At 58.3% G+C, this 15,754-nt stretch overlaps 1 protein-coding gene across 4 annotated transcripts in view; it reads left to right on the top strand.

Moving 5' to 3' along the window:
* The window catches only part of TMCO4 (transmembrane and coiled-coil domains 4), a 76,885-nt gene that overhangs the window by 36,416 nt on the left and 24,715 nt on the right, over positions 1–15,754 (top strand). For all 4 annotated transcript variants that reach the window (XM_036025417.1, XM_036025416.1, XM_036025418.1 and 1 more), the window contains 6 exons: positions 872–969; positions 1,225–1,368; positions 2,205–2,324; positions 4,373–4,537; positions 5,391–5,527; positions 6,832–6,916. In XM_036025417.1, the coding sequence (XP_035881310.1) occupies positions 872–969; positions 1,225–1,368; positions 2,205–2,324; positions 4,373–4,537; positions 5,391–5,527; positions 6,832–6,916 (749 nt within the window). The remainder of the gene's footprint in view (positions 1–871; positions 970–1,224; positions 1,369–2,204; positions 2,325–4,372; positions 4,538–5,390; positions 5,528–6,831; positions 6,917–15,754) is intronic.

Genomic DNA, 15,754 nt, shown 5'->3' with positions numbered 1-15,754 from the left:
ATACCCGGGGACAAGAATAACGCCGCTGCCTCTGGGAGAAGCTCCGCCACGTGAGACACGGAGCGTGGCAGCTGGCACGCAGGGGCCCCTCAGTAAACATGAACCCCGCCCCTTTTATCGTCGGCGTCTGCTATCGGTCCACGCACCCCGCTGTCCAAACTCCAGCTTCGGGTCAGAGTTCGAGCTCATGGTGACCTCCCCGACCTGCCCTCAGTCCTGCCCCGAGGTGTCCCAAAGCACCGAGGAGGACCGGGTGACCCGCAGGAAGACGGGGCTTAGCCACGCTCCTGAGCCCTGGCAGTGGTCACGCTCAGGGCTCACCTGGCCCCAGTGCACTCTAAATGCTTCCCTTCGCTGAGTGTCTAGCTTTTGCATTTCAAATCTGAACGACTCCAGCTATTGCCCCAAGGCCAAGGTCTCCAGGGCAGGCATTTCTCTAGTGACCCACCGTCGAAATGATTATTCGGAAGGATATCGGTTTCCAAATACCCCAGAAGGAGACTGAGCCCAGGTGCTGAGGGGAAGGCAAGGAAGGAGGGAGGTGATGGAGTCTGGGGTTCTACCTGGTTCTCGTCTGGGTCCACCTGTTGAAAGATAATTGTTGTGCTTCTTTGACTGTTATCGTCATTTTCTTGTCTTTTCATTATTCAAATTGCAACCCTGTTAGGATGGATCCTTTGGGTAAGTAGCACATCCCACGCACTGGGATTCCCCAGGTTCTTAAAAGCACCGATGGGCCCAGGGTGACTTGGGACCTTGCTCAGAATGACAGAGCACCCAGCACGGCTCCCCGTTAGGGGTTGGTGAGACGGGGAGGCCTCAGGGGGGCCCAGGCACAGCTCACCCTAAAGACCAGCCTCTCCTCCCCCAGAACGGCCGAGGCGTCCAGGAAGAAGAAGGAAAACCGGAGGAAATGGAAGCGCTATCTCCTGATAGGCCTGGCCACCGTCGGAGGCGGGACAGTGATCGGTAAGGCCGGCTCAAGGTGGGGGGGCAGGGGGGCACGTGGGTCAGCGCAGTGCAGAGCAAGGGGTGGTGTCCAAGTGGACATGGAGAGGGCGGGAGACAGGCTGGGAGGCACCCCCGGGCACACAGTAGGTGCTCCTTCAGCAGTGTGTCCATTCGTGTTGTTAGAAGCATCCATGGAGGACGGCGGGCAGCTGATCGGGGCAGAGCCCAGCAGGCCACACCCTCACTCCCGCCTTTACCGCGCTTTCCTTGCAGGTGTGACCGGGGGTCTAGCTGCCCCTCTGGTTGCCGCTGGGGCCGCGACGATCATCGGCAGCGCCGGGGCAGCGGCTCTGGGCTCAGTGGCCGGCATAGCTGTCATGACCTCACTGTTCGGTGCCGCTGGAGCCGGCCTGACCGGTAAGTCCCAGAGCAGCAGTGGGCTGGGCGGGGTTTTCAGCCAGGGTGGCCCAGCCCTGAAGGACATGCCCACATTCTTCCCCGGGATGGTGCTGCCTCCCCGGGAGACTACGGAGGAGGAGCACATGGCTGTTCTCATGCCGGTTCCAGCCCTACCAGACCTTGGCGGCTGCTTCACCGAGGACTGGGCAGGCACTTGGCGTGGGCCGGTGTGAGGGCCGAGTCTGGGAAGCTGCACCTCGTGCAGACCTCCCGAGAAGGGGCTCGTGGGAGCTGCGTGCCTCCACGTAGGGAGTTTCCAGACAGGCCTCCTCCGAGACCTTTGAGCTTCCTCACGGGAGAGGGCACGTGGCTGTCCTTCACGTGCCAGCATGTCCTGGGGGAGTTTTCCCAAATCATGTGTCAGCAGCCCCCAAGTCCCAGCGACATTGCTCTTCCACTCTTCAAGGGGGAGGGCACTTCCTGCGTTGAGGATATCGGTCAGTCTGATCCCCTTTCACTGAGAGGAGCGCAGGGGGCCTCTGGAGTGTGTGGACAGGAAAAATGACCCGGGGCCGGCTGAGTCGGGCCAGAGTGGCGGTTACACGCCTGGGTCCTCTCTTCCACCCCGGCTCTGCCCTGGGGGCCGGCCAGCCTGCGGAAGCCTCTTACTCTCACCCGTAACTGGGGACAATAATGGCACCTTCCTTAGTGAGTTGAAAAACGAGGCCTTTGTCCTAGGACAGGGCACACGGTCAGCCCTCGCTGTGCATGACGCGAGCCCAGGGAGCCCCTCGGACGGATGCTCCCGGGGTCTGTGGTCACCCCCACTCCCGTTTGTGTGTCTGGGTCCTTAGGATACAAGATGAAGAAGCGTGTCGGGGCCATCGAGGAGTTCACGTTCCTGCCGCTGACGGAAGGCAGGCAGCTGCACATCACCATCGCCATCACGGGGTGGCTGGCGTCCGGCAGATACCGTGAGGACAGGGGCGGGGGGGACAAGGATGTCGAGGGGGGTGGATGTCGGCTGAGCTGGGCCTGCTGCTGTGGGCCAGACCCTGACCTAGGCTCTTGCCTGGGTGTGTTTTTAGAGAGTGGGGAGGGGAGCCCCACTTTGCAGAGGAGGAAGCTGGCTCAGAGCAGTGAGGAGACTGCATCCCACCTGCATCCACTCACCCTTCCACCTGTCTTCCCTCCATCCACGGTCCACTCATCCAGCTGTCTGTCCGCTCACCCACCCACCCATCACCCATCCACCCAGCTGTCTGTGCACCCTCCTACCCGCCCATCCATCGACCCATCCGTCCATTCACCCACCCTCCCCCCTCTCCATCTGTCTATCCAGCAGTGTGTGTAGAGCCGTACCACACGCAGTGTGCCAGACCCCGAGCCAGCCCCCAGGCATTTAGTGGCGAGCCACACAGTTGTGGCTTCCACCCCCATGGAACACCTGGTCTGAGGCAGAAGACAGGCGGCTAAGCAAGCGACCATGGGCGGGGGCGGGGGGGGGGGCAGCTTTGTGGGCGGCACAGTGGGGAAAACACAGAGCGTCTCTGCGGAACTCGGGAAAGGTTCCTGAAGGAAGTGACCTTCAGGCTAAGGACCTCCTGGGAATCAGCTGGGTAAAGAAGGAGCTAGAAGTGCACCCGAGCCAAGGGGCAGCAGGCCCAAAGGCCCGGTGGCGTAAGAGAACCGAAGGAGCACAGGGAGCTGGAGCAGGGAGCCAGGAGACAGGCGTGGGGGCGGGGCCAGAGCGGATCACACAGGAGCAGGTGAGGAGAGGAGTTTGAATTGTCCTGAGAGCAGGCGGAAGATAGCAAAGGACTTAAGCACGTAGGTGAGAGATCAGTGTGCCTTGGCTGTGTGACCTCACGCAAGTTACTGAACCTCTCTGTGCCTCAGCTGTTCATTTAGAAAGTGAACAGCTTACTTGCTCCTGCCTTTCAAGGTACTTACAAAGATTAAGTTAAACAAGATAACGTATTGAGGGCCCCTGGTTTCTAACTGGCATTCCACCAACATAGTTCCTTTGCTGCTCTAACCTGGACATGTGTGTCCCCTCCACCTGGTGGCACTGAGGACTGATGGCATGGCCCGCTCCCTGCCTGGCTCACATGTGCCCAGTGTAAGGTCCAGCACAGAGCTGTCACTCAGGGAGGTGAGGGTGGGCCGGGGAATCCTGGGCACACAGCCAGGCATGCACGCTCAGAGCCCCCTGGTTCCCAGATCTCAGGAACCTGAGGGCGGATCTTCTAAATGACCCCAAAAAAAGCAAGCCAGAAAGCCAGGTCACAGAGGGCCTGCATGTCGACTGGAGAGGTGACACTATCCTCAGGGCAGGGAGAGGGCCCGGATGGGGGAGAGGGAGGCAGACAGGGGTGGCCGTCCTTCCCGCCTGACCTTGGTCACTGTGGTGGTGCTGTCTCCATCCTTCCATTTGCAGTCCCCAAGTGAGAAAACGGGCTCAGAAAGAACTGGGTGAGCCAGCGGGGTCACGGCACAGCTGGGCTCCAACACCTCTGCCCAAAGGACCAGCCTCTCCCAGGCAGTGTGTGTTGAATGAGACGATGCTGACTCCCAGGGCCCCTGCTTGTCCCCTGGTGTGTTCCCATTGTGTGTCCTCGACAACTTGATGCCAGCACTAATGCAGAGCGTCAGAAGAATGCCACTTTCCTATCTAGTAGTCCATACTTAATTCTTACAACTACTCCATGAAGGGAGATAAGTGCTAATCTACCCACTTCACAGACAAGCAAAGTGAGGCTCAGGGTGGTAGAGTGATGTGCCAAGGTCGCCCGTCTATTAATGAATGAAGGAGTTGGGACTTGAACCCCAGCCCGCTGACTTATAGGGCGGAGCCACGCTCCACCTGGGTTCTCCATCCGCTCTGCCAACAGCTGCCACTCATCAGCAAGGGTGGGCCTCTTGTCTTCCCCCGAGGGGGAGTGGTCCCCAGTCTGGGAAAGTGGGGTGGGGCATGCTCTGGCACAGACAGGAGAGGCCCCACCTACCTGTGTCCTCCCAGGGACCTTCAGCGGCCCGTGGGCCACGCTGGCGCACAGCCGCGAGCAGTACTGCCTGGCCTGGGAGGCCAAGTACCTGATGGAGCTCGGCAACGCCCTGGAGACCATCCTCAGTGGCCTCGCGAACATGGTGGCCCAGGAGGCCCTGAAGTACACCGTGTTGTCTGGTAAGTCTCCCTGTCCCCCCCGCCAGCGACATGCCCACTGCTCCCAACCCTCGCTGCTACCACACCTTTGCATCCCGGGGGCTCCCGCTGAGCCAGGCGCCGTGCTGGACCCTCGGAACGCAGAGAGGTTAAGGCTGCATCCCTGTCTGAGGAGCGTAGCATAGCGCCTTCGTGGGAGGAGACAGGTGGACAGCCAGTCACGTTATCACACCAAGTGTCAGCCACCCCAACACTCAGCGACTTAGAATAACACTCATTTATCCTAATAGCTCAGGAGCCATGAGGCTTCACGGGGCTGATCTCCGCCCGGCTTGCTCGTGCATCTGCAGGTCAGCTGGCTGTCCACTGATCTAGGCTGGCCCCATGTGGGACAGCCAGGGCGACGTGGCTCCACTCCACCTGTCTCTCGCCCTCCTGGGGTCAGCAGGCCAGCCCACACCGGTGGCGGAGTACGTGAGAGGCCAGCCTCCGTGCACCAGTCCGTCTGAGGTCTCACATCTCGTAACATCTCATTGGCCCAAGCGAGTCACGTGGCCGAGCCCACGGTGGATGGGCAGGCACCCTGCAGAGGGATGAGGCCAAGTGGGAGGGTGCCGGGCGGAGTGACCCCTTGGGGCCATCTTTGAAAGCTCACCCATGTGAGACGCCCGAACAGCAGGGATCTGGTCCGTGGGTCCGACACGCATGAGCTTCCACTTTCTTCTGTGGCCCTGAGCGGTTTGACGGCCCTTGGAGAACCCACACGTCCCAAGTGCGAGACACTGTATGCACTCGCTCGGGCAGCCCTTAGCCAGCCCGCCACTTCCCGACAGGGGCCCCTGCCGCCTACCTCACTGCCCTGTCACCCTCCCAGGCATCGTGGCTGCCCTGACCTGGCCGGCCTCACTCCTCAGTGTCGCCAGCGTCATCGACAACCCCTGGGGGGTGTGTCTCCACCGGTCAGCAGAGGTTGGCAAGCACCTGGCCCACATCCTGCTCTCCCGGCAGCAGGTACCTGGGAATGGCTGCGGGCGGGGGCCCAGCGGGGAGGTGAGGGGGCCGACTCGTGCGTGGACGTCAGCCCTAAAGACGTCTGTGCGGAGGTGGCCCAGTGGCTTTGGGGAGTGGGTGGCCTTCGCTGCTCCTCCAGTTCGAGTCGTGGAAGTATTCCGGGATAGGCCAATAAGAGTTGTAGACTGTGTGTCCCTAGCAGGTGACGAGGTGGGGACTGAATAACGGGGGCACCTGCAGGGGTCGACGAGGCCAGGTGTTTCTTCCTGGAAGTGCAGAGTGACCCTCTGAGCACACTGTCAGTGGTCCAAAGGCCGCAGAACGTGGTCTGGGTTACATCTGCGTTCCGGACCGTCGGAGGTGGGAAAGTGGGGTGCAGAGCACACCTGGAAGTCCCATCTGTGCTTCCCTTGGCATCCCTGGCCAGGACTCAGCCCTGGGGCGCCATCCCTAGCTACCGGGGAGTTGGAGAAACTCAGTCTTTGGCTGGGTGGCCCGAGAAAATGCAGGAGTTCCGTCACCAAGCCCATGGTCGGGGGGCAGGGCGGGTGCGTGGGTGTCGGGAGATGGAGAGCAGCCTTCATCACCAGCCTCCTGCGGAACTGGAGTGCGCTTCAGTGGTTTTCTGTGGTGGTGAGGGGGGTGGGGGTGGGGGGTGGACACATTGACTGGCACAAAAACAAGGAGAAGGGGTAAACGGGAGACCAGGTGGCCTTTGGGCTCATCTTTGCCTTTCCTCACCCTCCAAGTAGAACTGGTACCCAGACACCCCAGATAACATCCTTTTCCTTATGAGTTGCCTTTTCTACAAATTTCTTCAGAGTTGTAGGAAGTTCCTCTTTACATCTAACTCACTACCTACTCTTGTAATGCAAGGCCGATATTTCAGGTCCCACCTGCCTTTCCAGAAACAGAACAGCTGTCCCTCCTGTGTCACTCTTTGCCTCCTTTTCCCGTTGCACCCGGGGCACCTTCCACCTCCCCTCCCCGGCTCCAGAAGGGCCCCAGTCCACTGCAGTCTTTTGCCACGAGGTGGGTGAGTCCTGTCTCTGGGGACAGAAGAGACCGGCGGCTGGGCTACCGTGTGAGATGAAAGGGAACGAACCCAGCTGCCTCCAGGCCCCAGGGCAGCCGTCTCTGGAGTCAGGTGTGCCCTGCGTGAACAAGGGCCAGGAGCAGCACACGCCCCATTCATTAAGGTCAAGGCAGGCACTGGGGAGTGTGCAGGGCCGCCTCATCAGGGCTGATGTTTTGCTAAAAGCGGCTGTGTCCCGTCCCAGACACCTGTGTCCTTTTTCCCTCAGGGCCGGCGACCTGTCACCTTGATTGGCTTTAGCCTGGGAGCCAGAGTCATCTACTTCTGCCTGCAAGAGATGGCTCAGGAGAAAGGTGAGTCTGGCTTATTGTCACAGGGGAAAACCCTTCCCAAGTTCACCCTCCAGTCCAGAGGTTCAGGAGAGGAGTCGTGAGTCTTGTGAAAGCATTCTCAGTTTCGGGAAGTAATAGCTCACTGTTTAAAATAGTTAGAAGATAGACAAAACCAGTACGTCTCTTGGAAAATTGTGTATGTTTTCTGCATCTAAATTAGAGTGGATGCAAGACAGTCCTGTAATAATGACATTGGCCTTGGCGTGCTGATGCATGTTCTTGAATGGGAAAGCAAGGAGCAGGATGAAAGGTTCCAAATCGAGGTGTCGGCAGAGGCATGCGCACTCTGCAGGCTCTCGGGGCGGCTTGGCCGTGTCTCCTCCCGCTGCTGGGAGCTGCCGGCCCTCCTTGGCTCTCCTAGCCTCACAGACACATCGCTCCACCCTCTGCCTCCGTCTTCGTACTGCCTTCCCCTTTCTGTCCTCTCTTCTGAAGACTGGGCCATTGCGTTTATTTCGGGCCCACCGAATCCAGCATGATCTCATCTCAGGATCCTTAACCAATTACACTTGCATAACTTAATGATAGCTGCTAAGACACCTTTTCCATAAAAGGTCTTGCTCACAGGTTCCAGGTGGACGTGTCTTTTGGGGGTGGGGCACTGTGCAACCCGCCACAGGTACCTCTGGGTGTGTGGCGTCGTGCCCAGGCAACGGAAAGCCTCGGGTGGGCGAGGTCTCCAGGGCAGAATGCCGGCTGGGGGCAGGCCTGTCAGCAGAGGCTGCCGTGGGAGGGGGTTGGGGACTGAGGTGCAGAGCTTGGAGCTAGTGGTCCCCTGTTTGCATGACCCAGACTAGCCTCTCTCCTGGAGAAGCGCAGCAGCACCCGGGCCTAACGGCAAGAGAAGGGATTGAGACAGGGCACCCTTGTCCTGAGAGCAGAGGGCGGACGAGAGAAAGGCTGGAGTGATGCCCAGCACTGTTACTCAGGGTGATTTCAAATGCATCTCAGAGCCTCAGCTTCCCCACTTGTAAAATAGAGTTGATAATTCCCACCCCACCTGCTTCCTTTGAGGAGCAAGCGAGGAACCCCACGTGTAGTAATTTTGCAAACCATAAAGCCCATCATTGACCACATTCAGCTCGAGGATGTCCGTTGGCAGCTTCTGCTCTTCAGACTGTCTGCCTACCTAAGGCTACCCCTGAAGATGTCCCCTGGCCACTCCCCCTGCTCGGCCCCAGTGTGTGACGGGATTGCTGACCAGCTGCTAACAAGCAGGAGGGGCGGGAATGTCTGCCCTCTGCTGGACCTGAGAAACAACGCGATGAGTCGTGGCTGACTGGCATTATTTTCAGTGTTGGCGTCACCAGGGGGCGTTGGAGACACCCTGGAGCTCAGGAGCACGATTCATTCCTGTTCTTTATCCTTTGCTGTAGTGGACTGAGGATCAGAGCTCTTTTTCTTGGTTGCAAAGGCAAGGTGGACGTGCCATCCTTAGCAGTCACTATGGGGATGGGGGCGAGGGGGGGCAAGGGCGGGGAGGAGCAAGCTCCTGTGTATGAGCCCTGCAGTGGGCCTCCCAGTCCTCTGTGCCACTGTGGGGGACCCGGAAGCCCCCTGTGGCTTCCAGTCACCTCCTTTGCACCTGGTTTTGTCCGCATCAGTAAGCAATGGGAGGCACCTCTACCCTATTTCCAGTAGCGCTGGGCAACCTGGGCCCACCATGCAGAAGGCCCTGGGGAGCCAGCTCTGAGCTGGTTTCAGCGGGAGGTCAAGCCTGGGATCAGAGGTCAGGCAACGACCCCTGGGAAGACAGGGCTGAACCCGGAGCTCTGGTACAGGTGAGCTTCCGTTTCTACCCTGGACAGCTTTGCGCCTTCCCTTTCTACATACATGCTCCCTCCTCCCCAGCATCAGCAGAGACAGAGCAAGTCAAAAAGCCATCCCTTACCTGCCTCTCCTGCCCCACCTGCTACAGATAATCCACCTGGGACCTTAGGGCCCAGTGGGAGGAAGCCCTGGGGGCCCGCACCATGTCTCCATCCTCAGCCCTTCATTCCCTCCAGCAAATGGCTTTGTTGAGCTGCAGCAACACCACTGAGTCCTGCTGCACAATGCCATATTCTCTGTTCCTGCACCTTTGTGCAAATAACTACACTGTCCGAATCTCTGCTGGGAAAAATAGGGGTACTCTCTCTCTCACATGGAACCCAGTCTCCGCTATAAAAATGTGTGGGTTGTAGAGAGGCAGGACGAGTGTATCAGTCAGCTCTGGCTGCAGTGATGCTGCATAACAAACCACCCCCAAACTCAGAGGGGTATAACACCAAATAGTTGCATGCCCAGGATCTACAGCTTGTCTGTGGTTTGGTTACTCTAGAATAGCCTCTGTTTCTGGCTATGAGTTGAATAGGCTTGGCCCCAGACTGCGGGCTGGGCCCACATCTGCTCCACGAGGCTGAAGAAGCAGCAGCCACCGGTGCTTGCTCTTCTTCTCATCCATCACTAGAGTGCCAGAGCCAAGCCAAACCACACATGTGCATTTAAGACCTCCGCTCCTGCAGTATTTACTAACATTCTGCATCAGTTCCTTATTACTGCAGACAACCTATCCACACACAGTGGCTAAAAACATTCTGCATCAGTTATGTATTACCACAGGCAACTTATTCAAACATAGTGGCTTAAAGCACCAATAACCAGTTATTTGTCACAATTCTATGAATGGAGTAGGCAGTGCCTCCCCTCGTCTCGCTCATGCAGTCGCAGACAGAGCTGGAACACCTGGGAGGTCTAAAGCAACCTCACTCCCTGCCCAGCCACCGGTGCTGGCCATCACCCAGCATGCCCCAGTCCTTCCCCAGACCTCTCACACCCTCCAGGAGCCCCACCTGACCTCCTTCAAGATGGCAAAAGTGAAACCTGCACAGCCTCGTAAGGCCGAGATTCCAGAACGCATCACTTCTGCCGCAGCCTCCTGGTTAAAACAAGCTGCAGGCCTGATCGGATTCAAGGGGACAAAGTGGGGACTAGATTCCTCTTCTGGATGGGAGAAGGGGCAAAGAATTTTTGGCAGTTTTTAACCTTCCTCACGTTCTGCTTGCCAGAGCAAGTGATGATGGCCACGCCCTGGGTCAGCGGGGTGGGGCAGTGCGCTCCGCCCACAGCGGAGCCGGAGGGGCATGAGCGGTTGCCAGGCAGTGGTCCAGACACTAAGACTAACCCCAACGCTCTCGCTGGGAGAAAGGAAAGCGTGGGCTTCGCAGTCCTCTGAGCTCTGGTTCCGAGTCCTGCCTCTGCTCGGCTGGGCGGCCTGGGGGAGGCAAGGGGGCAGCCTCGCTGGATGTGCATCTCCCCATTTGCAACAGGAGATTAACATCACCTCCGGGCAGTGGCAAACGCCAGACAGCACGAGCCAACCCCATGCCGGTCCCAGTCACCACATCCTCTGGCAGCGTCCTTCAGGTTGAGGTCGCTGCAGGTCCAGGGGGCGGCTGCAGACTCCCCTTGCTCTCTAAAACTGCTCCCCCCACCAGAAGAGGCTCCTGAAAAACTGTCCTTCTCTGTGCTGTCATCCTTTCACCCCTTTCCTAGTCACCTCCCCCCCAGCCCACGCAGCAGACCATCAGACCATCTGCCAGGCTCCTCATTACCGAGAGCAGCGTGATCTTATTAATAGGACCGGGTCTCGATTTAGAGGAGAAAGGCATGTCTTTGGCTGCAATTAGCATAAATTATATGTTAACTTCAGATCACCAATACAAGCCAAATCTTCAGCTCCCTTTCTGATCCAACTGAATTCATTACCATTTTCTGTTTGGCTGTGGCAATTGGAAGTGAGTTCACCCATGAGGTGCCCCCAGAATGTGAGGCTGGAAATTGGACGGAGGGAGAGAGGGAAGGAGAGCGGGAGGGAGGCAGGCAGGCAGGTGGCCCCTGGGTGACAGGGCTGGTCAGTGAGACACCGAGGTGTTCCAACCCCCCAGCCTTTGGGGGATGGCTCCCAAAGCAACTGCCTTCTTGCCTCTTTCCTGGCCCCTGCCCCCTCCCCTGGGTCTTCATGGCCCATTGGTAAGAACTGGGGCTTTGGTATCAGATGGACTTGGATTTGGGTCCTGACTCTGTCACTGGCTGGCTGTGGGACCCTGAGCTGGCCACTTAATCTCGGAGCCTCAGCTTCGTCGCCTGGACGTGGGGCTTAGGACACTTACCTTGAAGGCGCGTCAGCAGGTTAAAATGAGCTGAAGGAAGGTACCTGCCCTGAATAGGGTGAATGTTCCTTCCTCTCACTCTCATCTGCGGACCTACTGTGCACGAAGAACTGTGGCGAGTGTCATGTAGAGAGAGGAGCTTGTCGTTTTTTTCCCTTTGCAGCCCTACCTGTGCCCCACCCTCTGCCTGGCACCTGGCACGTGGGGGGTGCTCAGGAAGATGGAGGAACTTGACCTTGGGTGAGGGGTTCAAGCACGGGCTGCTGTGCTCCCGAGCCGGGTTCTAATTCACCGTGTGCCGGGCCGGGTACTGAGCACGTCCATGCAGGGTCTCAGTCAACCGCATGGCAACCCTGGGGTGTGTTCTCCCAGATTCAAGGCTCCGACAGCTGGGGCCTCGTGGGCACGACAGGCAAGTCCTAAGTGCCAGAGCCAGGACTCGTGCCCAGGGTGGCGCTCTACTTTGCAGAGGAGCTCGACCTTGAACGATGGTCTGGGGTCACCCAGTGGAGCCAGAGGGAAAGGACAGGCCAGAGGGCCGACTCAGCACGGCCCAGGCAGGCCTCTCCGGGGGGGCCTGGGAACAGGAAGCCTAGTGGTTCTGTAGCCGGCGAATGGGGGCTGCGGCGGAACGGTGTGGGGGAAATGGTTGGGCAGGAGCCTGGCACAAGGTCTCCCGCGCCTGGCAGAGGAGTCCCACCCGTGTGGTTTCTGAATGGAGGAGTGGATGAGTGGCTGGGCAGGCCCTGTGGGCAGAGGAGCTGGGGCAAGGTCAGCTCCAGGCAGCCTGTAGTCCACCCATGTAGGCACACTCACACACACACTCAGGTACACACGGCAGCGACTCGCCCACCCCAGGGGCAAGTGCAGACTTCTCAGCCTGACTTACAGCCCCTGCCCCCGCCCCCTCCACCACCAGGAGCAGCCTTCTGGCATCTCCTCCCACCCTGGGCTCCGCGGACCGAGCTCCATTCCCAGACAGCCCGAGTTCTCGCTCCATCTTTTTGAGATAACTCCTGCTCATTTTTCAGGTCTCACTTTGTCTGGAAGCTTTCCCTCCAATAATAATACTAGGTTCCAACAGTAGATTATCAATAATAATAGATTCCAATCGTAATATTGACAATAATAGCAGCAGCAGTAATGGCAGCAGCTCTGGAGTTAGGGCATCTGGTCTGAAGCCCAAACCCACACCAGGCGAGTAGCCTAACCCCTCTGAACTCCAGGCGACTTGGGCGGAGCACACAGCACGTGCATGGTAGCGGTGTCGGCACAGACCTTGCTGTGCAGGGGAAGCACCCGAGTGCCTACAAGTGCTGGCAAACAGTAAGAGCCCAGTCATTTTTAGCGAGCACTTATATTATGCTAGGAACTGTCTTATGCTTCGTGAGCGGGAGCTGGCCCGTGGCGTTAGAGCGCCCCACCGACGGGTGACAGGGGCCGTGGACAGAGCTGAGTTAAAACTGGCCTCCCCCACCCCCCTCGCCTGGGACTGGTGGGGCCTGCGGTTCCCATTCGTGCCTGTCTGCAGAGCCCCCTCCTACATCCTGGCCTCATGCAACCAATGGGGCATTGTCAGGTCTCCCCCTGGCCGTGGTTGAGAATGAATTATTCCCTCTTCGCCCAGAGCTGCTGTTTCGCCTCTAATTCATCCCCGCTCCCCCTGTCTGGTTTCAGGCAGGCCTGCTTGTTTAATACCCAATTAATCTGCACACAGGGGAGACCCTCTCCTAATTGCAGGAAAGCTGTCATTATCTGAGTTAGGGGAGGTGGCAGAGGAATTACTGTAATGCATTTGAATCCGCTAATTGTTTTCTGGGTGCCCTGGAGACCGAGTGGTGAAATGCAGCGATGAATCCCAGTGGTGGCTGGTGACCGGTGACACCATCCCACAGCTGGCCTCCCCTGCCCTCCCCACTCCCTCCTGGCTGTGGCCCATCCTCCCTCCCCTCTTCCCCAAGAACCGCTGCCTGTGGAATTAACCACTTTCACCTCTCCACCTTCCTTTTCAGAGTGATGTTGCCAAGATCAGGGGGTTCCTGCTTTGCAGATGTGCCCCCATTCCGAGGGGCTCCCGACACCCGCCTGCCCTGCCCCTCCCTCAAGCTCAGCATGGTCGGCTTCCTTGTGAATGAGTTCAAGGCTCGCAGAATGGCTGTGGGGGTCAGCAGTGACGTGTGTCCATCATCTGAAAAGCACCTGGCACATGGCAGGTGCTCAGTGAGGGAGCCCTTGATGTTTTTCTGTAGCCAGTTCTAGGGCAGCTGCTTGGCTGGGGCTGGTGCCCTTAACCTGCGTGTCCTGTGCTTAGGTGGACACCACTGTGTCACCTCTTCAAGCCCGTAAGGACTTGGCCTAGGAAATAGGAGGAGTCACAAGAAGCCAGCCCTGCAGGACATGGTCAGATGCTCAGTCAGGCTGCCGGGCCAGCCGGCTCTGCTCCGCTCGTGTCTCCAGGCAGGTGGCCGGGTTAGCAGAGGCACAGCGGGGGCTGGACCACACTCCACCGTGCATCATCCTACAGATGTGCACAGCATCTGCGGAGCTTTCTCTGTCTGTTCCTGGGGTTCTCGGAGCAACCTCGCCTCATATTCAGATGCGCCCAGGCTGGGTGGGAAGGACTGACTCCCAGTGGGAGTCTCTTGCCTTCTGGATGAGTAGTTGAATGCTTGGTGTGGCTGAGCAATCTTCAGACAGAAATGGACCCAGATTCAACTGAAGCTTCCTGAGACCCCTGCCCCCTACTTGCCTGAGTGATTCATTCTATCATCATCTCACCAGCTAACAATTATGGGGTTCTTACTATGTGCCAGGCACGGCTAAATACTTTACATGCCTTATTTGATTTAATCTTTGCAATAATCCTATGAGGGTTTGGCTACCCCCATTTTACAGATGAGGAGACTGAGACTTACAGAGGCATAGTCACTAGCCCGTGGTTACAGGACTAGTCATGGTGAAGCTGGAACGTGGGTCCGCAGCCGCTAACTCAGGCTCTCATTAGTGACTTGACCCCTATCCTGGATAGGATAGGATGGCCAGGATAATTATCTCCACGTTACACCTGAGGCTCCGTGCGTGGCAAAGTGATGTGCCAGGTGGAGCCGTTGGGATTTTTTGGTTGCACATCCTGAGATTTCCGTCAGCTGTGCTTCCTGCAGCCACACCCAGAGTTTCTCTCTGCCCAACAAGGAGAACTGGGGGTTCGGGGCAACTGCCGTCTGCCTAGGCCCGGCATCCTGTGCCTTTATACCTGTTCTCGCCCCCCAGAATGCTGTCACCCCTTCCCGACCTGCAGCCTGGTGCCAGCTCAGACGCCCCCTTCAACATTCGGCTCAAAAATCCCGTGGAAGGCAGACTCACATTCGGAAGCATTTTTTAAAAAATCCTCATCTGAGAACGTGCTCATTGATTTTAGAGAGAGGGGGAAGGAGAGAGAGAGAGAGAAAAATACGGATGAGAGAGAAACATCTATAGTTGCCTCTTGAATGCGCCCCAGCCGGGAACCAAACCCACAACCCAGGCATGTGACCTGACCAGGAATTGAACCCATGACCTTCCTGTCTATGGGACAACGCTCCAACCAACTGAGCCACACTGGCCGGGGCAGATTTGGAAGCATTTTGAAAAGAAGAGTTGTTTCTTACAAAAATAGCATACATTGGTTAGACTTCAGAAGGCCTGGCTTGCCAAATTACACAGACACGCTCACCAGGTTCCGAAAGGGAAAACACATTCACAATTACCAGGGTGATGGAGCTTTCGTCCGTTTGTTTCCGGTGGACAAGCAGCCCTTTCCTCCCGAGGTTATTTCCCACGAAGCCACGCAGGGCATGCAGTATCTCCAGACGTCGGCCTCCCAAACACCAGGGACAGAGCTGTCCCCATGAGTGAGCCAGCGGCTCGTGGGAAGTGCCCGTTCCCTATGGGAACTAGTGGACAAGGGGACCCTGTTGTGTTCGCTTTGCCTCGGACAGAGGGTCAAGCGTGGGGGTGGCGTTGGCGTTGGTGTCAGCCACCATGGGATGGAATGTCTGTGTAGATGCCCGACGGCGGTCATCTCATACCTCTGACCCTCAGTGTCCTCAGGAGGCAGGTGTCACTCAGCCCGTGGTGCGGAGGCGCGGACCCCTGGGACTCTGAGCCCTGCGGGGTATTGGCCCCGAGTCAGAGCAGGAAGGTGGCAGAGCCGGGATGCCCGCCCAGTGCCGGACCCCTACGTCTGGGTCATTCTGCCTCCTTGTCCAGCCACCTCCTGCCCCGCCTGACCCCAAGCCAGCGGTCTCTTTCAGCCCACACCACACTGTTGCGGATTCACAGGGCTCCGGCCCCCGCCAGGGGGTGCTGGGCTTCAGGACAGGCACTTTCTGGTCCCCCTGCGGCCTGGGCCTTGGCCCATGGGAGACACCCAGTAAGCACATGTTAGTAGCTGATTCATTAACGAGGGCCAGGAGAGCAGCCGTGGCACTTGCCCTGAATGCCACCTGCAGGAGGTGATGCCCAAGGCCTGCGGGTGGTGAAAGGCTTGAGCTGCCTCAGCAAAGTAGAACCCACAGCCCCCAAGACCTGGGCCAGCTGCTTGGCCTATTGTGCAAGCCCCCCAGTGACCCAGGGCGCCAGGCCACTGCACTTCCGGACTGCCCAGCAG

The sequence above is a fragment of the Phyllostomus discolor genome, chromosome 5 (genome assembly GCF_004126475.2).
Source record: "Phyllostomus discolor isolate MPI-MPIP mPhyDis1 chromosome 5, mPhyDis1.pri.v3, whole genome shotgun sequence".
Classification (NCBI taxonomy): Eukaryota; Metazoa; Chordata; class Mammalia; order Chiroptera; family Phyllostomidae; genus Phyllostomus; species Phyllostomus discolor.
Note: the sequence above shows the minus strand (reverse complement) of the source record. Positions and strands in the feature narration are given on the sequence as shown.